The sequence below is a fragment of the Rana temporaria genome, chromosome 10 (assembly GCF_905171775.1).
Source record: "Rana temporaria chromosome 10, aRanTem1.1, whole genome shotgun sequence".
NCBI lineage: Eukaryota > Metazoa > Chordata > Amphibia > Anura > Ranidae > Rana > Rana temporaria.
The window spans coordinates 129,783,553-129,810,445 of NC_053498.1; the positions used below are offsets into that span (position 1 = coordinate 129,783,553).

The 26,893-nt window shown below is 46.6% G+C and overlaps 1 protein-coding gene across 1 annotated transcript in view; it reads left to right on the top strand.

Moving 5' to 3' along the window:
* The window catches only part of LOC120915602 (opioid-binding protein/cell adhesion molecule homolog), a 491,565-nt gene that overhangs the window by 444,456 nt on the left and 20,216 nt on the right, over positions 1-26,893 (top strand). The window contains exons 3-4 of the mRNA XM_040326256.1: positions 3,536-3,768; positions 18,576-18,701. Of these exons, the coding sequence (XP_040182190.1) occupies positions 3,536-3,768; positions 18,576-18,701 (359 nt within the window). The remainder of the gene's footprint in view (positions 1-3,535; positions 3,769-18,575; positions 18,702-26,893) is intronic.

The following is a 26,893-nucleotide window of genomic DNA, read 5'->3' on the forward strand; positions in this document are numbered from 1 at the left end:
TTAGGTTTTATTCACAAGGATGATACAAAGCAGCCTGGTTTCGCCTTTTCCGATCAGTGAATAGTAAAACCTTAACCACTTAACCCCCGAACCATACTGCTGGTCAAAGACCAGAGCACTTTTTGCGATTCGGCACTGCGTCGCTTTAACTGACAAGTGCGCGGTCGTGCGACGTGGCTCTCAAACAAAATTGGCGTCCTTTTTTTCCCACAAACAGAGCTTTCTTTTGATGGTATTTGATCACCTCTGCGGTTTTTAGTTTTTGCTCTATAAACAAAAATAGAGAATTTTTTTTTAAAAAAATGTATATTTTTAACTTTTTACCATAATAAATATCCCCCAAAAATATATAAAAAAACGATTTTTTTTCCTCAGTTTAGGCCGATACATATTCTTCTACATATTTTTCATAAAAATAAATCGCAATAAACATTTATTGATTGGTTTGCGCAAAAGTTATAGCGTTTACAAAATAGGAGGTAGTTTTATGGCATTTTTATTAATAATTTTTTTTTACTAGTAATATCGGCGATCAGCGATTTTTTTTCAGTACTGCGACATTATGGCGGACACTTCGGACACTTTTGACCCATTTTTGGGTGTGTTCTAACTGTAGGGGGGGTGGCCTCACTAGGGGAAATTACTGATTGCTGTTCATACATTGCCAGGCATTTCTCCCCCTGACAGGACCGGGAGCTGTGTGTTTACACACACAGCTCCCGGTCCCTGCTCTGTAACGAGCAATCGCGGGTGTCCGGCGGTGATCGCGCCCGCCGGGCACCCGCACGGGAGTCAGGGACGAGAGCCCCTAGTGGCCGCTTAGACAGCCGTCGTTATTGTACGGGCTCTCACGCAGGGGAGCCGACCTGCCGCCGTAGAACTGCGGCGGCAGGTCGGCAAGTAGTTAATGGCTGCTATGGGTTACTGTATATACTCGAGTATATGCCGAGGCACCTCATTTTACCACAAAAAAATGGGAAAACGTATTGACTCGAGTATAAGCATAGGGTGTCCATCTGCATGCCTCACTGTGCCTCACTTTGCCTCACTGTGTCCATGTGCATGCCTCACTGTGTCCATGCCTCGACTGACATTTAACATGGGAGTCTATGGAAGGCGGTGCCCGGCTTTGAAAAATCGGTGCTCCCCAGCCATAGGTCCTACAGACAACACACTTTGCACACTTGTAGAGGAGAAATGGGGCTACCGGGTCCCCAAAGTCCAGGAGATTAGGCACAAAAAGGTGACTCGAGTATAAGTCGAGGGGGGCATTTTCAGCACAAAAAAATTTGATGAAAAACTTGGCTTATACTCGAGTATATACAGTACCTCGCCATGTTGGAACTGGAGGGAACAGGTAGAAGAGGATGCTGGGAGTGATGAAATCTCTACTTGGATTTGAACAGGTAATGCACAAGCGAGGTGAGCTGGAGGGTACACAATGAGTTTCCCTTTACATTCTATTAATCCATTCACTTTAAGCAGGATATCTGTTACAGCCGATTGATTCCCACACTGTGGTGTTAATGAATTTAGAATAATGCTCCATTAATCCTCTCCTGCTTTATCATGCTGAGCTGGTGAGCAACACATTCTTATCTTTGCTTGTGAAGAGAAACTATTAATTGAAAAATCCACAAACCCCCATCCCCCTAACTCTTGCCTTAAGATCTAACCCATCCTCAGGACCCCGCTGATCTCACCCAGTACTTGAAGTCCTCCTAAATTCTCCAAACTTTAGACACCCTTCCCAATGCACCTGAAATTCTGGTTCATTCTAGGTCAGTGGTTCTCAACCTGTCTAGTGTCGTGACCCCTTGATAAAATTTCCCCAGTTGTGGGAACCCCTAAAAGTAAAATTTTCTTAGCGTGGGCTGCCAGTACCCAAGGCAAGGCAAGTAATTGTGGGTGGCCGCGGACTCCAGGAACAGCCCAGCTGTGCGGCCACAGGCTCCAGGGACAGCCCTGCTGGGCGGTCACAGGCTCCAGGGACAGCCCAGCTGTGCGGCCACAGGCTCCAGGGACAGCCCAGCTGTGCGGCCACAGGCTCCAGGGACAGCCCAGCTGTGCGGCCACAGGCTCCAGGGACAGCCCTGCTGGGCGGCCGTGAAAAAGCTGGGAGAGCGGCGCAGGCTTCAGGAACAGCCCAGGATTCCATGACCCCTAGCAAATCGTCATTTGACCCCCGAGGGGGTCTGTTCTAGAACCACTGTTCTAGGTCCTTCTCCAGCATCTGCCGCCCTTCCCTTAAATCATTTTTTAGCCTAGGTCTCCCCCAACATTGGATCCATCATCCCCCAACATCTCCCTCTCCCCAGTCTCTCACCAGAGCCCCTGTCACATTCCTGGTAGGAGACTGAATTTTACGAGGTTGGCCTCTCTTGTATCTCCAGCCCAGGCCTCACTGAAGGTTTAGATGGTGCCTTTTCCCAGCAGACAAATATTCCTGGACGTGTTTTAAAACCGTCCGCTGGAATCCTGCCCGCTCAGACATGTACGGTCGTCAGTACAGACCTACCGTACATGTCCGAGCGCCCGCCGTCCCTCGCATGCGTCGAATGACTTCGACGCATGCGTGGAAGCCTTTAAATGGCAGGCCCGCCCACGTCGCCGCGTCATCGTCGCGGCGACGACGCGGACACGCCCCGCGTATTGTTTACGCGCGGACTTCTGTACGATGGTTAGTACAACCATCGTACAGAAGCCCTCTGGCAGGCATGTACGGTGAAAACGGTCCGACGGACCGGTTTCATCGTACATGTTTGCTCGTTAGTACCCGGCCTTAAGCTCTATTCATTGTAGGTTAGAAACATTACACGTCCCACTGATCCAAAAGACTCACCCTGCCTGCTGATTAACTGTGACATTCACCCTGTAATCCTCATTTGCTGGCCGAATCTTTAGATCATCATTCTTCTGATGCTGTGTGTTCTCTGGTTCCAGTGCCATTTGTTCTTTCTGAGCCCAGTGGAGTCTCGCATATACATGTGGGAGCATAAGAGGGAAGTTGCTGGTAATCACATGACAAGAAGCTTCAGTCCTACACAGTGGCATATCGTGGGTTGTCAGCGCCTGGGGCGAGGCAAGTAATTTGCGCCCCCCTGACCCATGGACTTTCCTAGTTTCAGCTATCTCTAGTCTGGTCACATGATCCACTATGTGCGACAGCAGTGGCTGTAGGGAAGAGGAGAGCGTGCTTGATAATGACTGATAAAGCCTGGAGTGGTGACATCATGCATATGTTCCTATGTCCCATCTGTTGTTGGCGCTCCCTCCTCTTCACACTAGTGACAGCGCCCCTCTAAATTTTGGGCCCGGGGCGGTAACCCCCCTCGCACCCCCCACGCTACACCACTGGTCCTACATAGAAGCCTGCCAAAGGGACCTGGTTACTTTAATCCAGTTACACTTTCTGCCGTAGAATTAATATTTCAATGATCGATTTTACTTTAATGGATAATTTTTTTACAGATCTCACATTCTTTGAATTGATTTTACTTCTGATCTGTAACCCGTTTTGGTTTTGAATCTGCAGGTGCGCTGTGGACAATCGAGTGACGCGGGTGGCCTGGCTGAACCGCAGCACCATCTTATACACCAGCAACGATAAGTGGTCCATAGACCCCCGTGTGGTTCTGGTAGCCAACACCAAGACCCTGTACAGCATCAAGATCCAAAATGTGGACATCTATGACGAGGGACCATACACCTGCTCTATCCAGACAGACAATCACCCCAAAACCTCTCGTGTACACCTCATTGTACAAGGTAAGAATGATTTTTACCTAGACATGATGTTACTTTGATCAGAGCGCACATCCTTTTTTCATTTCACATCTTGTAAAAAGTGTGTTATTGTTTCTCAATGTAATTGTTCAGGTAACAGAGTAAGGACCACTCAGGTAACAGAGTAAGGACCACTCAGGTAACAGGTCTGTTGTGCCAGTGGAAGATAAGTGTTTGCTGGGTACAAAAAAATGGCGCCATTCCAATAGCAAAACACATTCCATGCTATGTGGACTTTAGTGACAGCAGTGGCGGCTGGTGTTTTTTTTTCTTTTGGGGGGGGGGGGGAACAACCATCCACCCGGTCAGCTGGCACCCACCCCCTGGTCAGTTAGTCGTTTGGTCATCCAGTCCCGCACTTACCCCATCTAGGTCGCAGGAGGGCAGCACTCCTACAGGCAGCGGCTTCCATCGTATGTCCTCCTCCTCAGCATCACGGTGGCTTCCACTGCTTCTCTTCCCTTCTCCTCCTATGCATCAATTAGGATCGCCTGTCCTTTCAGCCAATCGGGTGACGGGTCTCAGGAGAATGAGTGTGACAATAGCGAATAAATTGCTATTGTCACACAAGTGGGTGTGCTCGGGGGCACAGTGCTCTGTTTACCGGGATCTCGGGTTCGGCACATTGCCAATCAGGTGGACAGATTATTGGGTGGGGCTTTGGAAGACCCAGTTGTCACGGGGCACATGGGTACTGATGACAAAGTTGAGGAAGATGGAGCATCCTAAATAATGATTTCAAGGACTTAGGAGCCACGTTAAAGAGAAGGACCTCCAAGGTAGTATTTTTTGACATACTACTGGTACCTCGAGCCGCATCAGAGAGGCAGCGGGAGATTAGGGAAATTAACAAGTGGCTGAGGAGCTGGTGTAGAAAGCAGGGGTTTGGGTTCCTGGAGAACTGGGATGACTTTTCAATCGGTTACCGGCTCTTTAGCAGGGATGGCCTGCAACTAAATGGGGAGGCTGCAGCTCGGCTGGCAGAGAAGATGGTTGAAAAGAGGGGCTTTTAAATTCGATGTTGGTAGGGGGTCCAGATGTAGAGCTAGCCAGCATGGAACAAGGTTCAGTGAGAAATAGTGGGGGCATTAGCAGTAGGCTGACTGGGTTACCAAAACCCATGGTAGGTAAGTTGGCAAACCCAAATTGCAACCTCATAATAACTAACAAGGAAATAATATGTGACAGGACAAAATAAAGAGGCTTGAATACCAATGCTAGAAGTCTGGCTAACAAGATGGGAGACTTTATGATATCAGGGGCTCACTATGGCTGCTGCGTGGCCCCTATTACCACACAGCAGCCAGAGTGGGCCCCTCAAAGTCCCTCTGTCCTCCTCATTTTGGTCTGATCTATAGAGTTGTATATCCAATTTCTAAATTGCTGCACTTGTCATTTCAAAAGCTAATATAAAGGAATAGTAGTGGTAAAAAAAAAAAACACTTTTAACTAATATTTTTTGTAAAATGTTCTTTAAAGGGGGGGGTGTCCTTTCCCTACATACTTTTGCTAATAGGTGTCCCTCATTCTCATCTCATCTCATCCCACACCTGCTGCTCTATTATACCAAGGCCCCCAAACTAGGGTTGCCACCTCATCCCTTTAAACCCGAACACATATTAATTACACAGGTTCTGCGGCTGATTAAGGTGGTAATTAAACTTACTTGGCGCCTTATCTGCATTAAATCAGCCACAGAACCTGTGTAATTCATATATGTTCGGGTTTAAAGGGATGAGGTGGCAACCCTACCCCAAACCCATCTGCTGTATGATACCAGGGGCCTGAATGCTGCATTATAAATAGGCCTTGCTTACTGGCTGCTCCATGATACCAAGGGCCACACACAACTAAAGCCAGGGGCCCTTCTCTGCACATTTCGCTGACAGTAGGAACCACTTTCCTATACTGTTATTAATAGAGCACGTTGCTATGGTGACCACTTTGTCTAAGAAACACTAGATTATAATTAGTCAACAGATATAAAAAGTGCTAATAAGGAATAAATTGTCACTTACTTAATATTGGCTGCTGGATACACCATGCCTAATGACTTGTTCACCCAACTACATGAAGATGGCTTACAGTTTTCAGTTGTTTCCCATATTATACATATATACTGTGTGTGTGTATATGTATATATATATATATATATATATATATATATATATATCTTTATACAGTATGGGCCATATTCTCAGTGAAGTCACGATGGAGTAACTCAGGATACTCCATCGTATCTCCCTTTTTTGGCCAGTGTATCTATGCTCCTGATTCTTAGAATCATTTTTGCATAGATACACTTAAGATCCGCCATCTGTAAGTCACTTACACTGGCGGATCTTAAATGCAATGACGCCAGCCGCCGCTAGATGGCATTTACGTGAAGGAGTCATTTGCGTATGCAAATGATCCTTCTACGCCGATTCCCGAACGAGTTCGCGTCGCGTAACCGTCGCTAACGTCGTTTGCGTAAGCGGAAACTTACTCCTGCTATATGAGGGGTAAGTTTCCGCAAGTCTCGCGTAGGCCATGTTACGGATGGCGTCGGGTCCCCGTCGTGTTTTTTCGTCGGGTACGCCGTTTACGTAAGTCGTTCTTGAATACGACTTTACGTCAATGACGCACACGTCGGCGTCATTGACGTTTTCCGCCGAGAACTGGATCATGCGCACTGGGCTTTTTGCAGCCCGGCGCATGCCCAGTTCTTCCGCATCGGGGGCGCGCTTCATTTGAATAGAAGCCGCCCCCTTGGAGATCCGCCAGGCTACGCCGGGACACTTACACTCCGCTGTCCCAACTTATGGAGCAAGTGTTTGGGGAATACAACACCTGCTCCAGTAAGTTGGGACAGCGGAGTGTAAGTGCCCTAAGTGCAGCAGGCGGATATTTAGAGAGAATATGGCCCTATGTATCTAAAAATAATTTTAGATATCATTAAAAGAGTGTTGCCTTTCTTGAACCAGCGGCCCTTCCACGTGTCACACTCATACACCTGGAACATCATTTGGGTATAATACAGTTTTCACTTTAAATAATGAGCTATTAATCAGCCTCTTGTGATCCTAATTAAACCTATTATGGAGGCTTGTAATTATTAGGTAGAAGCAGAGCTAACCTTAGGGTGAAGAATAGGTGGATGTCTGGCAATGACTGATGCAGAACCTCAACAAGGTGAGCTTCAGATGTTGTGTACTCCGTATTCTGTAGAGGAAACTGAATAATAAATCACAAGAGTTCATCACTGGTTGCTAACAGCTCCCACTTCTTATTGAGACCTGCTAGTATAGCCAAATCTCTGCCCATTTCCTGCAGTATGTCTCTAGTCTCTGACTATCTCTTGCAGTATGTCCTGAATCTCTGCTCTGTATCCATCCCTCCTCTGCTCCTTGACCCTCCTCTATTGCCTATCACTTTTCTGTTCCCAACCCTCTCCTATCACCCATCCCTTCTCTTTCAGCCTATCCCTCCCCATTCCAACTCTACCTCTCTCTCTCTCTCTCTCTGTCCCTCCCCTGCCCCTCACTCATGCTCTGTCCCCAGTCCCTCCCCTGCCCCTCACTCATGCTCTGTCCCCAGTCCCTCCCCTGCCCCTCACTCATGCTCTGTCCCCAGTCCCTCCCCTGCCCCTCACTCATGCTCTGTCCCTAGTCCCTCCCCTGCCCCTCACTCATGCTCTGTCCATAGTCCCTCCCCTGCCCCTCATTCCTCGTTTGTCCCCAGTTCTCCCCTGCCCTTTATTCATTCTCTGTCCCTCATTCCTCCTCTATCCCCAGCCCCTCCCATGCTTGTCATTCGTCCTCTGTCCCCAGTCCCTCCCCTGTCCCTCATTCATCCTCTGTCCCCAGTCCCTCCCCTGCCTGTCATTCATCCTCTGTCCCTAGTCCCTCCCCTGGCCCTGATTCATCCTCTATCCCCAGTCCCTCCCCTGCCCCTCACTCATGCTCTGTCCCTAGTCCCTCCCCTGCCCCTGATTCATCCTCTATCCCCAGTCCCTCCCCTGCCCCTCACTCATGCTCTGTCCCTAGTCCCTCCTCTGCCCCTGATTCATCCTCTATCCCCAGTCCCTCCCTTGCCCCTCACTCATGCTCTGTCCCCAGTCCCTCCCCTGCCCCTCACTCATGCTCTGTCCCTAGTCCCTCCCCTGCCCCTCACTCATGCTCTGTCCCTAGTCCCTCCCCTGCCCCTGATTCATCCTCTATCCCCAGTCCCTCCCCTGCCCCTCACTCATGCTCTGTCCATAGTCCCTCATTCCTCGTTTGTCCCCAGTCCTCCCCTGCCCTTTATTCATTCTCTGTCCCTAGTCCCTCCTCTGCCCCTCATTCCTCCTCTGTCCCCAGCCCCTCCCATGCTTGTCATTCGTCCTCTGTCCCCAGTCCCTCCCCTGCCTGTTATTCATCCTCTGTCTCTAGTCTCTCCCCTGCCGTCATTCTTCCTATCTCCCCAGTTCCTCCCCTGCCTCTCATTCATCCTCTGTCCCTAGTCCCCCCGCCCCTCATTCCCCCTATGTCACCAGTTCCTCCCTTCCCCTCATTTCTTCTCTGTCCCCAGCCCCTTCCCTTCTACTCATTTCTCCTCTGCACCCTGCCTTCCATTCCTTCCCTGTCTCCAGTTCCTCCCCTACCTCTCATTCCTCCTATGTCTCCAGTCCCTCCCCTACCTCTCATCCATCCTATGTCTCCAGTCCCTTCCCTACCTCTCATACCTCCTATGTCCCCAGTCCCTCCCCTGCTCTTCATTTCTCCTCTGTACCCAATCCCAACCCTGCCCCTCATTCTTTCACTGTCTCCAGTCCCTCCCCTGCCTCTCATTCCTCCTATGTCCCCAGTCCCTCCCCTGCCCCTCATTTCTCCTCTGTATCCAATCCCATCCCTGCCTCTGATTCCTCCTCTGTCCCCAGTCCCTCTCCTGCATATTATTCCACCTCTGTCCCCAATCCCTCCCCTTCCCCTAATTTCTCCTCTGTACTGAGTCCCATCCCTGACCTTTATTCTTTCAATATCTCTAGTCCCTTTCCTGCCCCTTATTTCTCCTTCATTAATCATCTGTCTCCCATCTGTGCTCTGTTCCCTGTCACTCCTCTATCCCCTGTCCCTCCACTTACCAATCCTCTTCTGTCTCAATTCTGCACCTGTCCCTATTTCTTCTCCATTCCTCTTCTGTCCACATTCCTTCTCTGTACCCCATCCATCCTCTCTCCCCATATTTTCTTGGACCGTCATCCCTTCTCTTTACCATATCCCTCCTCTGTTCCAGTCCCTCCATTGCCGTTCATTCCTCCTATGTCCTCATTCGCTTTCCCTGCCTCATTCCTCCTATATCCCTAGTCCCATCCCTGTCCCTTATTCCTTCACTGTCTCCAGTCCATCCCTTGCCTCTCGTTCTTCCTATGTCCCTCTCCTGCCCCTAATTTCTAATTTGTCGCCAATTCCTCCCCTTTCCATCATTCCCCAGTTACTCCCCAGTGCCTCTCCAGCTCTTCATTCCTCCTCTGTACCCAGTCCCACCCCTGCCCCTCATTCCTCCTCTGTACCCAGTCCCACCCCTGCCCCTCATTCCTCCTTTGTACCCAGTCCCACCCCTGCCCCTCATTCCTCCTTTGTACCCAGTCCCACCCCTGCCCCTCATTCCTCCTCTGTCCCCATTCCTTGCATGTCTTTCCCTTATGGGGGCTTTGATTATTATGGTGGATTTGCCCCTGTGATGCACACAGAGCTCAGTAGAGGAGCAGAGTGAGCACTGTGATGTAGGTACACAGGGGTTGTGCAATGTGGAACCCTGCTGAGAATTGTGAGTAGTGGAGCCCAGGGCCGTCTTAATAGCATCATGGGCCCCTGGGTAAATTAATGCTCTGGGGCCCCTACAATGATGACAGTGCAGGTAAACAGACATTAAGTAGGTAGGAGGCAGACTTCCTCCCCTTTGCATCTATCTCTCTCAGTGCCATCATGGGGCCCCCAATTTTGGGGCAGCGTGGGCTCAAGGACCAGCTGCTTTGCAGAAAGTGCAGGGGCCCCCCATGCACCTGGGGCCCCTGGGCAGTGCCCAGGTGTGCCCTCTCAATAAGACAGCCCTGGTGGAGCCTGTCCTGAAATCCCCATGGCCAGTCATCATGGATCACTGGTCTTGTGTGCAATTGAATATAGAGAGGCACAACGACTGTAGTTAGTTTGAGCTGCTCAGTTAATATTTTGAGGCATCTAGGATATAATTCTGTGTGACAAGATTGCTGTTATAAGAAGGCCTTATGCTTTTAATAGCATTTTAATGTACAGTTTGCTTAGTAAAATTTTCTTAGATTAATTGGTAATGCTTTTTGTACAGCTCTGGCAGCAGAATGTACTTTCTTCTTAGTTGATCATTACTACAGATTTGTAATAATATTTAATGAAAGAAATGTCACTGGAGACACAGGGTGCAACAAAAGAGTGGATTGTGAGATGTTTTCCTGGATATTATGTTCGGGAGAGCAATATCAATGCAGGATCTGAAAAGGGTCACATGAGTCCCTAAATTGTCACCTTTCCCCCCCTCCTTCCCTTGTATGTCTCTTGCACAAATTAGTTGCAATCAGGGCAGTTTGAAGGAATTTGGGGGCCCCAAGCAAAATGGAGATGGAGGCCCCCCCAAACCCCCCCCCCCCGCATGCACACAAAACCTACACAGCCCCTCCTTATGTTTTATTTACCCCCCGTGTTCTTTTTACTCCCCCCCCTGTGTCCTTCTTACTCCCCCCTCCCTATGTTCTTTTTACTCCCCCCCACCCCCCCATGTTTTTTTTACTCCCCCCTTCCTATGTTTTTTTACTCCCCCCATGTTCTTTTTACTCCCCCCCTCCCTCCCTATGTTCTTTTTACTCCCCCACCCTATCGTACTGCGCGGCAGGAGATTCAGTTTCCTGTTCCCAGCCGGACTGAAAGGAAGTGAGCACTCAGGAACAGGAAACTGAATCTCCTGTACCGCGTGGTACCCAGCCGGACTGACAGGAGGAAGGAAGAGGAGCTCGGCCACGCTACAGGGAAGGGGAAGAAGTGACGAGAGAGGCAGCCGCTTGAGGCTCTCTATAGAGCGATCAGGCGGCTGCAGCATTCATAGGAAGCGCAGCAAGGGCCCTGATGGGGGCCCCAGGCCAGCTCGGGGGCCCCAAGCAATTGCTTGGTTTGCCTGTCTTGTCGCGACAGGCCTGGTTGCAATTAATGAATTATTATGTACCTATAAAGAGAAGCCTAAAACAAACAATAAATAACGAATAGCCATAGGGCTGCATGACAAGGGGGACAGTGGAACAGGCTAGGATAGGGTTAAATCGTCAGGAGATGCGACTCACCGGGATTTCGCAGTTTTCAGATAGGAGGAGGGCTGCAGGGGGTATACAGGTTGGGGATCAGTTTTGGCGGAAATCAGTCGGACCCAACGGATGTGAAGAAACTTCCCATCCTCCCGCCCGGTGTTGGATTTGTTTATGTTGACAATGATGTTTAAGCGTTTAGGGTCTTTGGAGACGTTACGATTTCTCAGTTATAATTCATGGTAGGGGACCCATCTAAGGTATGGAGTCTAGGGTGACCCAGAGGCGTTGCTAGGGGGGTGCGGGGGGGGTGGTCCGCACCGTGTGACACCCGCTAGAGGGGTGACACCATCCCGTTTTTTTTTTATTACTGTTAGGGGGCGTGGCTTGCCGTGACACGTCAGTGACCGCTGTTCCCGATGACAGGGAACAGACGATCAGTGACATGTCACTAGGAAGAACTGGAAGATGTTGTGTTTACACGGGAACGACGGCCATACTTAACATTGAATAGGCCAGCTATTTGTTCGACTAACTTTACGCCGGAAAAAGCCGTACGTAAACAACGTAAAAAAAATGCGCCGGCGCACGTACGTTATTGAATCGGCGTATCTAGTCATTTGCATATTCTACGCCAAACTCAGCGGAAGCGCCACCTAGCCGCCAGCGTAAATATTGCACCCTAAGATACGACAGCGTAGGAGACTTACGCCGCTCGTATCTTAGCCTAATTTAAGCGTATCTGGTTTCCAGAATACGCTTAAATTTAGGACGGCGTAGATTCATAGTTACGTTGGCGTATCTACTGATACGCCGGCGTAAAGATATCTGAATCCAGCTAGAAGTGTGCTATTTTTTGCTGCCTAGAGCAACCAATTGGAATCCTTGCTTCATTTTCAAAACCAATTGGAATCTTTGCTTCATTTTCAAACCTTGCCCGAGCATTGAGAGCTAAATAGTTGATATAGACATTAAAGTGGATGTAACCCCCTCTCATCCTTTCTAAACAACTGCCATAGTGCTGATCTATAAGGATATAGATGCCTCCTGCATGTATCCTTACCTGTCAAATGTCTCCCCTCTGTCTGTTATAATGCCGCGTACACACGGTTGTTTCTCGGCATGAAAAAAAATGTCATTTTTCAGCATGTCCAAAGAACGACGTTTTTTCCAACTTCATCATTAAAAACGACGTTGCCCACACACCATCGTTTTTGAAAAATTATGAACAAAGCACGGTGACGTACAACACGTACAACGGCACTCTGAAGGGGAAGTTCTATTCGCCTTGGGGCTGCTTTAGCTGAATCCGTGTTAGTAAAAGACGATTCGCGCTTTTTTGTCTGTTTCAGCGTGATGAATGTGCTTACTCCATTATGAACGGTAGCTTTACCAAAACAAGCTCCCGTCTCATAACTCGCTTCTGGGCATGCGTGGGTTTAAAACGTCGTTTTAGCCCACACACTTTAATTTTTTACAACCCGAAAAACGACATTTTAAAAAACGACATTAAAAAAATGCAGCATGTTCGAAAAAAAAAAAAAAATTGACGTTTTTCAGAAGCCGAAAAACAATGTGAAGCCCACACAGGATCATTTTAAATTACGTTTTTAAAAATTAAATTTTTTTTCATGCCGAAAAACGACCGTGTTTACGCGGCATTAGAACTGAAAAACTGCAGATTCTGTGGGTGGATCTGTTGTCTGGAGCTCTGTGGGTGGAGTCATATAGCTAGATTCACAAAGAGTTAAGCCGGCGTATCAGTAGATACGCCGTCGTAACTCTGAATCTAAGCCGTCGTACATTTAAGTGTATTCTCAAATTGAGATACACTTAAATGTAGCTAAGATACGATTAGCTGTCTAGTTCCGCCGGCCGCTAGGGGCGTAAACGCTGATTTACGCCTAGAATGCGTAAATCAGCGAGATACGCCTATTCACGAACGTACGCTTGCCCGTCGCAGTAAAGATACGCCGTTTACGTAAGGCGTTTTCAGGCGTAAAGTTAGTCGAACAAATAGTTGGCCTAGCCAATGTTATGGACGTCGTTCCCGCATCGAATTTTGAAAATTTTACGTCGTTTGCGTAAGTCGTCCGTGAATGGGGCTGGACGTTATTTACGTTCACGTCGAAAACCAATAAGTCCTTGCGGCGTACTTTGGAGCAATGCACACTGGGATATGTCCACGGACGGCGCATGCGCCGTTCGTTAAAAACGTCAATCACGTCGGGTCATGGTTTATTTACATAAAACACGCCCACCTCTTCACAATTTGAATTAGGCGCGCTTACGCCGGCCCATTTACGCTACGCCGCCGTAACTTAGGAGGCAAGTGCTTTGTGAATGCAGCACTTGCCTCTCTGACTTACGGCGGCGTAGCGTAAATACGATACGCTACGCCGGCTCAAAAATACGCCGCCCTACGTGAATCCAGCAGATAATGTCAGTAGACTCCCCACCCACCTCTACACTAAATTCTGCTATGATCACTAACATCCAGTCAAAATCCAGAAAAGTAACCACATGACTTTAGAAAAGGGGTGGGGTGGGAATTAAAAAATAATGCCTGTCTGAAGCTAGTGCATGAGATATGTAAATAACCTGTCACTCACAGCAAGGGGGCGGAACGGACTAAGGTTTTTCTCTGTAAGTCCGTTTTATTTCACTGAACAATAAAAGAGGATTGCTCAGAGCTGGATTAACTCTTTGTGGCAAGACTGGGCACAGATGATAGGAAATCTTATACTCTACATTGTGACAGCAATTTACATCCACTTTAAGTAAATTTTCTTCTAGCACAATTTACATATGAGTCCCATGTGCATATTTTCATGGCAAGAGGTGTCTACAAACATGAAGAAATTACAATCGTCTGCCACATCAGTCTGGGTGTTGTTTTTAGTGATAACAGTTTGCTGAAAATGTTTCTCTTAAATTTCCCTGTGCTAGAACCTTGCTAAGTGACATAAAATCCCATGATTGGAGATTATTCAAAACTGATAGACTACTTTGACCAACCTTTCATGCTTCACTCAAGCCTTTACTATATTGTCATTTCCATTTGAAAATTTATAGTTCAATGTGGAGATGTCACCCAATCCTCATTGAAAGACATTGCAGCCGCTTGATAAATTGCTTGCTTTTCCTTATGATGTGTATACAGATATAATGATATCAAACATTCCAAAATGCATCTCTCTATTACTGTGATAAATGGTGGCATTTTATGTGACTTTGTAAAATGATTCAATTGCACCGCTTGTTGTTTCCAGCCAATTTATTATATGGGCAGCTAAGTAAATACTAAGGATGCCATAGTATAATAAAAAATAAATATATCATTATCTGAGCACTTACTTTAACAGCAGCCATGTGTGTGTGCTGAAATCATACTATTGTTTAAAAATATAAATTGCCAATTGCCTCCTCTACTGCAAAAATTCTGGCACAAGACGCGCAATCAGGGCCGCCATCAGGAATTTTGGGGCCCCTTACACAGCTTCAGGCATGGGCCCCCTGGAGCAGAGAACCGGGGGGGAAGTGCTGCCGCCTGAAATTGAGAAGCGGGGGGGCTGCCGCAAATTAAGAAGCGGGGGGGGGGGCTTTACAAATAAAAGAAGAAATAAAGAAAAATATATATATATAAAATCAATTATTAAAAAAGGGGGGTAGCCACCCGGTGCCCTGGGAACCTCTGGGCCCTTTAATAAAAATAAAAAATAAACCTCTAGGCCCTTTAATAAAAACATTTTTTTAAATATAAACAAAAATAAATAAATAAACATTTATAAAAAAATAAAATAAAAAAAGGGGGGGGTTGCCACATGGGGCCCTGGGGACCTCCGGGCCCCTTACAGGTGTACTACCTATACCCCCCTGATGGCGGCCCTGCGCACAATATAGTATAATAGTTAAAAGAAAGACAAATACCGATTATAAAAAAAAAACAAAGTCAGATACTCATGGATAATCTATCCTTCATACTACAAGATAGAGTGGTATCTGCTCTCCAGATTCAAACAATCTCAAGATACACTAATGCCTCGTACACACGGTCAGACTTTTGACTGTGAAAATGTCCGCCGTGAGTCTGTCGGAAGTCCGACGGAAAGAAAGAGAATAGGTTCTCTATCTAAGGTTCGTCGGACTTCTGACAAAAAAAGTCAGATGGAGGCTTCACACGGCCGGACTTTCTGAGAAAAAAAGCCTGTCTGACTTTTTTTCTCGGAAAGTCCGGCCGTGTGTACGAGGCATAAAAGGCCCCATGTACACTGCTGCTGCTAAACGGATGTTCAGAGGCAGTTGGACACTTTTTTCAACTGCCCCTGAACTCATTCAATGTTATCTTATGTGTAGATGTACACAGGTTCGTTTACTGTCGTTTTTAGGCAATTGTGTTTATAGTAATGTAAAACAGTTGGACAATAAGTCGCGCACACCTAGACTTAATGATCCACCACTGCACTCATGAAAAGGATATTCCTAGAGCTGCCACTTGAAATGTATAAATTGTAAACGTATTCGAAGTAAAAAAAATAGTGGTGCTACCGTGTTTCCCCGAAAATAAGCCCGGGTCTTATATTAATTTTGGCAACAAAAGACACAGTAGGGCTTATTTTTGGAGTAGGTCTTACCATGTAATGTGCTGTGTTCTCTCCCCCTCTCTCGACCTGCCTGTTAGGAATCCCCAGTGTGAACTAAGCTAAAATGCTTGTAAAATCCTATAATCCATCCTATTACTGTAGTATATAATGTACAATGTGTGTGTTTCTGTAATATAATTGTGCCAAATACCTTCATTATAGCGCCGCTCTGCACTTTTGTGACCTGCCGGAGCTCTCTTCCCTTCATTTATGTTACAGTAACACACACATTGTACATTGTGTACTACTGTAATAGAGTGGGTTATAGGATTTTAAACTAGGGCTTATTTTCGGGGTAGGGCTTATATTGCAGTGCTCCTGGAAAAGTACGCTAGGTCTTATTTTAGGGGTAGGTTTTATTTTCGGGGAAACAGGGTAAATTCACAAAAATATTGTAAAACAACTAAATAAATCAATAAATTATAAATCCAATAATACCCAGTGAGAGTGAAAAATTAGCAAAATATAAATAAATCAGTGTATAATATGGTGAAACAAAGTCCAATTCAAGTCTACCTTCAAGTGATTAAACTTGTTGGCCAAATCTTCTTATCAAAATGAATAAGTCGGAATGACGAAACATGTCGGGGCGAGGCTGCACGGCAACCATTTGTGACGCATGACGTTCTGTATTTCCGCTTGTGACGTTTTCGGATACTGGCGAGTGACCGAGTGAAGGGTGAGATATAGAGGTTTACCGCAGGTCCACCGAGACAACAATACACCACTACAGCTCAATAACGGGAGTTTGCCTTTGATGCCTTTTATGTTTGAAGAGATGTGAGTTCAATGGTTGAAGATTTTGTATATCGATTTTAAATAAATTGTTTTACATTACTACACTATTGGAGGCACATTTCTTTCATTTTCATGTGGAGAAATCCTCATCTATGAGCACGGTCAGATATCGGAAGTTTGATTAACCTGGCAGGGTTTAAAGCATTTTTGCCAGGCATTAGAGTGCGGGGCAATTATATTCGGTGAGTGCATTTCTTAAGGGAAGACAAGCGGTGTGGTGAAAGAAGCTGTACATACTTGTTTTATAAGAAGATTTGGCCACCGAGTTTAATCACTTGAATATTATCACTTTTTATGGACTTGAATTGGACTTTGTTTCACCATATTATACACTGATTTATCTATAATTTTTTTTTGCAAATTTTCACTCTCACTGGGTGTTATTGGATTTATTATTTATTGATTTATTTAGTTGTTTCACGATATTTTTGTAAATTTAGCGCCACTATTTTATTTACTTAGAATAAGTTTACAGTTGCGTTTATAGGCCTTTTTTTTAAGGTCAAGAAATGAGTTCAGACGCTGAATTTATTTTTGTTTATAACGCAAAAAATAAAAACCGCAGAGGTGATCAAATACCACCAAAAGAAAGCTCTATTTGTGGGAAAAAAAGGACACCAATTTTGTTCGGGAGCCACGTCGCACGACCGCGCAATTGTCAGTTAAAGCGACGCAGTGCCGAATCGCAAAAACTGGACAGGTCCTTTACCTGCCTAAAGGTCCGGGTCTTAAGGGCATTAGACAGATGTCTGAATCTGGTGTTAATTTCTTTAGTTATCCTGCATTACTTTTAATTGTAATAATCCCCACTTAGAAGACCCAGCTCCCATTTGTGCAGGGCCGTCTTTACCATAGGGCAAACAGGGGCAGCTGCCCAGGGCCCTGTCACTGTTGGGGGCCCAAAGCAGAGCCGCCCGTTAAGCCCCTGTGCTGCCCACAAATCAGCGGCATGCAGTGAGTGTCCCTTCCCAGTGTTTTAAAATGTACAGCACCCCTGGCTTCCCTTTAGACGTGCACTTCTCCCTTCCTGCCACTGGGTGCTGCTTGTATATAAAAGTGAATTAGAATGTGATTTTAGAGCATCCCCAATTTGATCTACAAAAGGTTGACTTCTTCTTCATGTCCTGCTCCTCAAGGTATGTCAATGTTTGCTAATGTATTATGCACATAGAAGTTTTCTGTAGAGTGTGCCCAAAGTCTTTATAATATTTGATGTTTCACTGCAGGTCTGGTCTGTGATTTAAAGAGTTCCTCTATTTTACACATGGCATGGCATGGGGTCACAGCACCGTCTGTCCATTCTGCTTTAGCACCATGGGACCCCATGCCATGCCATGTGTAAAATAGAGGAACTCTTTAAATCACAGACCAGACCTGCAGTCCAGGCTGAGTAAGGCCTCAGAGCACATGGCATTACTGTCTGTATTTAACTGCTTGATGGGCTTATTTTGGGCCTAGCTGGTTCACATGTATGTGTTTTAGCGGCCCACATTTGCGCAGGCACAGCAGCCCATTCATTTGAATGGGCTGCCATGCCTGCATTTCCTGCAAAAAAAAGCGCATGCATCATGTAATAGGCTGCGCACACGGTACGCCTATGCCCATCAAGCAATGAAATACAGCACTGTCTGTCTGCTGTGACTTCTCTGCAGTTCCCGCACTGTCAAACTTGCTGCATTTTTAGACGTTCAGGTCACGCTTTTAAAAACACAGTGCGTTTGTGTGTGCAAGAACTGCAGGTAAGTAGCATGGTGCAAAAGCAGAATGGATTTCAAGGCAACTGCATTTTTAAAATGCTGAATGTACCTTTTTTTTGCAGGAAACTAAGGCATGGCAGCCCATTCAAATCAATGGGCTGCTGTACCTGCACAAATGAGGGCCGCCAAAACACATACATGTGAACCAGCCAGGCCCAAAATAAGCTGGAGGGGGGCCCCAAAAAAAATGTTTGCCCAGGGCCCAAACCATATTAAAGACGGCCCTGCATTTGTGCCAAGTGTCGCTCCCCCCATCTCTGTCCTCCCCTTCTTCATCCTTTTCTCTCTGCTCTTTTCCAACAGTTCCTCCAAAAATCTTGAATATCTCTTCAGACATTACAGTGAATGAGGGCAGCACAGTGATCCTGCAATGTTTAGCCACTGGCAGACCTGAACCTGCTGTGACGTGGAAACACTATCATGAGAAATGTAAGTACAGCTTGTAAAGTGACTGTGGCAATTTCCAAGTCTCTGACACTGTATAATGTTGTTTTTGCAGTTGGTTTATGTAGGCATAGTGCATGAGAATATCCACTATGATAGATAATTGTTAATCGTGATAGAAGGCCAATACTTTCTAATGCTTTTTTTAAATTGCAGTCTGCTCATATAATTTGTAGTAAAAACATCTTTGCCATTCTGAAGCTTCCCTCCGACCACTTTGCATATTATTTTATATATACTGCGATTCTGTACTTGCCAAATATGCTGCAGAAATCTCCCTCCACTAAATCTGGCTGCAGCCATTTTAACTGTGGGCAGCTGAAGCTGCTGTCTGTTCACTTCCTGGATTTACACAGAGGCACACCTCTAGCCCTGCAGTTTTCATTGGCCCTCTTATGACTCATCCTCTTCCCTTCCTGGCAAACTCTCACACGAGTGGGAGAGAGAGGGCTGTGCATGATGTCAAAAGGCCTAGGGCCCTAGGCTAATGACCAGACAAGAAACAGGAAGTGGGCTGTATAAGGTATTTACTGGCAGAAAAAAATGTTTTACTATCCAAAGTTAAAACAACAAGGGCAAAAGATGTATTAGATAGAAAGTTGAAAGAATAACACCAAAAATACAGTAAGCAACTTAAGAATGTCTGGTGCCATCCCAGATAGCAAGGATACCTTGCCACACATTTGTGGCAGTGTTGAATTGTAAGTTTGTTAACTTTTCTGCACATTTTCACTGGCAAGTTGCACCCTTGCAGAGCAGTTGAAGCACATGTTCTTGTTGACGCTTTTCCAATTTGTAGCAAATTTGCATGGCAAGTCTCAAGCAAGAGCAAAGTTGCAGTGGTGAGTCTACAGCAAGAGCTCTGGAAGTTTACAGCATGAAAATTCAGCCACAGTGACCCCCATTACTTGCTCAAGACCTCTGCAATCTGTTTATTGTATACTCTTGACTCTTGAATTATGTGCATTAATTACTTTTGACCTCTGCAATCTGTGTGTTATCCCCTCCTGAGTGCATTACATATTTCTAATCTCTGTACACTGCATGTTACACCCCCCTGAACTCTGCCCTCTGTGCCTTACATCCCCCTGAACTCTGCCCTCCATGCCTTACACCCTCCTGAACTCTGCCCTCTGTGCCTCACACCCCCTTGAACTCTGACCTCTGTGCCTTATACCCTCCTAAACTCTGCCCTATGTGCCTTACACCCTCCTGACATCTGCCCTCTGTGCCTCACACACCCTTGAACTCTGACCTCAGTGCCTTATACCCTCCTAAACTCTGCCCTCCGTGCCTTACACCCTCCTGAACTCTGCCCTCTGTGCCTTACACCACCCTGACATCTGCTCTCCGTGCCTTACACCCTCCTGAACTCTGCCCTCCGTGCCTTACACCCTCCTGAACTCTGCCCTCCGTGCCTTACACTCTCCTGACATCTGCCCTCTGTGCCTTGCACCCTCCTCACATCTGCCCTCTGTGCCTCACACCCCCTTCAACTCTGACCTCTGTGCCTTATACCCTCCTAAACTCTGCCCTCTGTGCCTTACACCCTCCTAACATCTGCACTTTTTGCCTTGCTCCCTCCTGACCTCTGCACTCTGTACGTTTCACTCCCTTGACCGCATTTTTTGTGTTGCACCCTCCTGACCTCTGCAATCTATGCATTACACCCTCCTGACCTCTGCACTCAGCACTTTTAAATACTTCTGACCATTGCACACTGTGCATTACACACTCCTGACCCATAGTAGACCAATATTTTATTTAACCATAACAGTGAGAGGGTAACCATACCCTCTCACTGTTACCACAATCTGACCTCTCCCACAGATTACTGCCAAGCACTAAGCGTGCCACATGATGTCTGTGTTCGTGGTGCCCAACTGTTGCAGAGCATATTACGAATAGGGGTGTGATTTTTAGGGTGATAACAAATGGGGTGTGATTTTGTGGGTGTGGTTTAAAAGTAGGTGTGGTCCCTAGGTGTCTGTAGGGATTCCATGCTGAAAATCTGGTAACCATAGCCCAGCAACAACACACACTAAATGTAGACACGGCTGCATAAGACACACTTATCTAGGTGGCTGTTGTGATGGATTTAATGATTTTCCTTGTCCAAATCTGACAGATATCAGTGTAAAGACAATTGAAGTAATTGCAGAGAAGTTGCATACATTTTTCAATGCAGCGCCAAAAAAAGGGTCCTTGCACCCAGGCTGCTGAACGTGTTCTATGTAGATGCTGACGTCTTCCCCCACCTGCGCAGCCCACGTGCAGTGAACAGCCTCCAATTAGGAAGAATGGCTGTGCGCTGCTGTACTCGGCTATAGGGATGTGCTATCATAGACACAAATGCAGCATATGGGTGTATGCAAAAAATAGAAAACGATTTATTCTTTGCATATGCCCATAAGCTGTACTCGTGTTTATGATAGCACCACTGTATACTCTAATACAGCAGCACACAGATATTAATGTCTATAGGAGGCAGCGTCCACTGTCCTACTGACATCAATCCCTGCTCTAGTGACACCGTCCACTGTCCTTTTGACATCAGTCTCTGCTCTAGTGACACCATCCACTGTCCTACTGACATGAGTCTCTGCTCTAGTGACACTGTCCACTGTCCTACTGACATCAATCCCTGCTCTAGTGACACTGTCCACTGTCCTACTGACATCAGTCTCTGCTCTAGTGACACCGTCCACTGTCCTACTGACATCAGTCTCTGCTCTAGTGACACCGTCCACTGTCCTACTGACATCAATCCCTGCTCTAGTGACACCGTCCACTGTCCTACTGACATCAATCCCTGCTCTAGTGACACCGTCCACTGTCCTACTGACATCAATCCCTGCTCTAGTGACACTGTCCACTGTCCTACTGACATCAATCCCTGCTCTAGTGACACTGTCCACTGTCCTACTGACATCAGTCTCTGCTCTAGTGACACTGTCCACTGTCCTACTGCATCAATCTCTGCTCTAGTGACACCGTCCACTGTCCTACTGACATCAGTCTCTGCTCTAGTGACACCATCCACTGTCCTACTGACATGAGTCTCTGCTCTAGTGACACTGTCCACTGTCCTACTGACATCAGTCTCTGCTCTAGTGACACCATCCCCTGTCCAACTGACATCAGTCTCTGCTCTAGTGACACCGTCCACTGTCCTACTGACATCAGTCTCTGCTCTAGTGACACTGTCCACTGTCCTACTGACATCAATCCCTGCTCTAGTGACACCGTCCACTGTCCTACTGACATTGGTCTCTGCTCTAGTGACACTGTCCACTGTCCTACTGACATCAATCTCTGCTCTAGTGTCACCGTCCACTGTCCTACTGCATAAATCTCTGCTCTAGTGACACCGTCCACTGTCCTACTGACATCAGTCTCTGCTCTAGTGACACCGTCCACTGTCCTACTGACATCAGTCTCTGCTCTAGTGACACCGTCCACTGTCCTACTGACATCAGTCTCTGCTCTCTGCTGATATACACACATGTGTCTTTGTGCTCTGGGGTGCACACCCCTAATGCAATAGGCTGCCCACACCAATGCACCGAATCAATACAAAGAAGTGACCCTTGGGCAATGTTTCTGCTCTAGGCGTCCTCGATATGATAAACACGGTACTAAGTGGCGGTGAGATCTGATGTGCTGTGGTTGTTATTGGGCCTCCGCCATGCCTTAAGATGTGAGTGTGGGCTGGGCATAGTGGCAGGATAGCGCCCCTCCTTGGTGGCTCAGCTGGAAGCCTAAAGCTTTAATGGGCTTATTTTTGTTCTGATCTGAATTGGTGTGAAGATTCTTCTCCCGTTCCCCCAGGTGGTCGGTTTTAATTGGAGCCTAATATTTAATCGTGGTAATTATAACAAGCAGCTTCGCAGCAAGGTCAGCTAACGAGGGACACGGGGGATGCTAGGATTGTTATTACCACAAAGGCACATCAACAACATTCTCACTTTACCCCCATCCTTCCTCCTCCATTATAATAGGTGTTGGCATGTCTTCTATTCCTCTGACACCTCCAAAGGGGCATTTGCGCACTATAACTTATTCAGGCTTCCCGAGGACCCCAGAGTAATGAATCCAGAGGAGATGTGTGCCCAGACTGGAAGTGACACAAAGAACATATATTGATTTTTTTTTTGTACGCACGCAGGTGTCGCCGTAAGCTTCCTATTCTATCGTCTCTTGGCTGCTTAATTAGCTCTTCTAAGCGCTCCTCACATTTAAATAAAAGTCTCATTTTACCCAACCTAAGAAGGACACGAACATTTGCATATTAAGTGTAAGAACTAATTAAAACTCTACATATTTCTATTTCCACATTCCTATCTCGGTAAGTTCCCCTGAGCTGCTGGCATTGCGCAGCCTGTCCCCATTCTGTCACTTGCTGAAGTCACAGAGAGAAAGAGAGGAGGGGAGGCAGACAGACATGGGGTAAAAGTTTGAGGGGACGGAAGAACCTGGAACTCTGGTGACATAATAAGCGCTGGAGGAGCAAGGAAAAGGACAAATGGGGAGATTGTTAATGAATACAATCGGTGACAGCGGCGCTGGCTGCTCCTAGGCTCAGTGCCGAAATGAAAGGGAGGATTTAATGTTCTATAAATTGAGTACCAGTGACAGGGTAAGATATCCCCTGCACCCCCCCCCCCTCCCCTCATGGAATCAAGATGCTATTTATATGCAGATAATGGCGGAGGGATGTATTCCCAGCTCAGCACTTCACGGGAGCCGTGACTCACCACAGAGCGCCAACTACGCTGCGAAACCTTCGCCTGCCATCTTCAATGCATTATTTACAGAGATGTGGAGGGGGGGGGGGTGTATGATGCCGGAATAACACAGAGCGGCATGCAGATGTTCTGTCAGCCTGTCTGCGCCGGGCATGGCTCAGTGCAATAGGCTGGCAGAAGCTGGACCAAGGAGATTTATCAGATGGTTGGACAAGTCTAGTGATGCGTAGGTGTCTCGTGTCTTGACTGCAAGTCAAGAATAGATCCGTTCTGTCATTCAAGCCGACAAAAGGAGATTTTCACATGAACTGAGGAAGGATTGACTGATCTCCCATTAAAACACTAAGCATCAGCCTACAGAAAACCCTCCACAGGCTTCACCTGTTTGCTGACACGTGTAATCCAGATCACAGATACAAAACCTTCTTATTTGGCACCTTAAGCCTAAGCGTGGGGCTCTGACTGACAGACCGCTCAGTATGGGGCTTCCCAGCACATGAATGGACATGTCAATAAGTTATGGAGGACATCTTGGGTCCTGACTCACAGCTTGTAATAGCAGGGTGAGATCAGAGCTGTCCAACCTTATACAGTAAAATTTTGGATTGAGAATAACTTGGATTGAGGGTGTTTTGCAAGACAAGCTAAATTTTTTTATACGTTTTGACTTGATATACAAGCGATGTCTTGATATAAGAGTAGCGTCATGTCACAACTGAGTATAAAAGAGAAGAGAGGCGCCTCTAAGTGTAGCAATATGGTTACATTTAATGAAGGTACAACATTTAGCAACATGGTTGTGTCAGGTCACCCGTGGCCAGGCGACAAGTGCACCCCTTGGGGTCAGGGATGCACCACAGGGTGGTGAACCCTATAGCCGGCTACTGCTAGCAGAGACGAAGTGTGAACCCAAGATCACCCAGGGCGCGGAGTCTAAGACCCAGTTTTGTATTCACCAGAGCCCCTGATGGTGGGGATGGCCTTGGCCGCAACTGGATCCAGGTCGTGACCCCCGAGATTCCCTAGGTCACACTCCGCAGGGAGAGAGGGGAAGCAGCCAGCAGGACAAACGGTGGTGATGGGTAGGCCAAGGTCAGGGCAACAGGCAGACAAGGATAACCGTGGGACAGGCAAATGGTCAGGGGCACAGGCAGACAAGGATAACCGTGGGACAGGCAAATGGTCAGGGGCACAGGCAGACAAGGATAACCGTGGGACAGGCAAATGGTCAGGGGCACAGGCAAACAGCAGAAGTCAGGAACAAGCCAAAACAGTACACGGAAAGATGATCGTAGCACACTGCAAACAGGAACTAGCAAACTACACAGTTGAACAGCACTGCAGACCTGCAGTGCAACAGTTAATATAGACTTCCTGGGATGGCCTGGGTGGGGCCATACAGGAAGAGGAAGTGATAAAAAAGGAAACCAGAACAGGGTCAGGCCTCTAATGACCACATGGAGATCAGGTAAGCTGCAGAGTATTGCAAATCCATGACGGTTTGATGATTAAAAAAGGCACAGCTAAGTGTAGCGCCCTCTACCATAGGTAGGTGCTAGAGGTAAGGTGTTTTGGGTGATAGCTGCCAGGCAGGCAAATTTAGGCAGGCCTATGCTGCATGCTAGGCCCGCTTGTTTTGATCTGGAGGCGGGGGCAGGGAGTGATTAGTGTAGCAGTGGGTGTGACTACCTGTCTTTCAGTTTTTGGGCGCCTCCCCTGCTTCCAGGGAGAATGTTCTTGAAAAGGGGCAGGGCTGGGAATTGGAGTGACAGGATTCTTTCCCTCTGGTCCTATATTTAATGTACTCTGACCCCATATTTCAGCTTCCTCAAACATGGTTGTATTTGGAAACCCCCCAAAAATATATTATTAACCAACACCCCCCTCCCACGAAAAAAAAAAAATATCCCTCCTCATAATCATAATAATAATATCTCTCCAACCTTATATACATTAGTTCTGTACTGCTTTTAGCCACTTGATTGTGATTTTATTTTTCTGCCGTGCACTTCTTTATTAGGGTTGACTAATTGACCAGAAGCGGAATACTTAGTGTACTCTCTCTGATTTCAAGGGTCAGCCCTAAGTGCTTGGTACGAGTATTTACATACTTGGGTGGAAAAGATAATGGCCCGGATTCAGAAAGCCCGGCGTAACTTTGTGCGGGCGTAGCGTATCTCAGATACACTACGCCGCCGTAACTTAGTGAGGCAGGTTCTGTATTCAGAAAGAACCTGCGCCCTATGTTACGGCGGCGTAGCGTATGTGGTTCCGGCGTAAGCCCGCGTAATACAAATTATCCAGGCAGTGGGTGTGTTGTATGTTAATGAATGGTGACACCACGTAAATGATGTTTTTTACTAACGGCGCATGCGCTGTCCGTGGACGTATCCCAGTGCACATGCTCCAAATTACGCCGCAAAGCCTCATTGGTTTCGACGTGAACGTAACTTACGCCCAGCCCCATTCAGGGAAGACTTGCGCAAACGACGTAAACGATGCAAAATTCTAAGCTGGCCCGATATCAATACCTAACATTGGCTACGCCTCATATAGCAGGGGTAACTTTACGCTGGAAAAAGCCTTACTTAAATGATGTAAAAAAATGCAGCGGGCGCACGTACGTTTCTGAATCGGCGTATCTACCTAATTTACATATTCTACGCGTAAATCTACGGAAGCGCAACCTAGCGGCCAGCGTAAATATGCAACTAAGATACGACGGCGTAAGAGACTTACGTCAGTCGTATCTTAGCCACATTTCGGAGTATCTTGCTTTCTGAATACAGTAAGAAGATACTCCGGCGCATCCTAGAATTTACGCAGCGTATCAATAGATACGCCAACGTAAATTCTTTCTGAACCCGGGCCAGAAAGTCTATCTAGAATTAGAAAAAAAAGAAAAAAGAAAACCTCCATATACAGAATTCTATACCCACAGTAGATCCAGAGGTAGGCAAAAAAAAACATTATAAAGCTTGGTCCTGTTTGCTCCAATGGAGGAACATAAATTATTTTCTACGGCCCCAAAAGGGATTTTTGCATGTATTATTAGTATTATTATTATAATACAGAATTTATATAGCACCAAAATGTTGTGCAGCGCTTTACAAAGTAAATGGAGACAGTACAGTTACAATACAAGAGGATTAGGAGCGCCCTACTCATAACAGTGTATGGTTTAACAACCAACAGTCAAATATTTATAATTAGCCAACAGTCAAAGCCTTGACATCAATTGGTTATACCAGGGTTATGGCTGCAGCTGTCAGCCATGACCCTGATATCGTTTTCTTTAGCCAGCGATGCTCTACAACAGGGGTCAGCAACCTTTTTCCATCTAAGGGCCGGATTCAATGTATGTGAATGCATGGAGGGTCGCATTCACCTGCTAATAAATGAAGATAATAATAATCCTAATTGTAATAT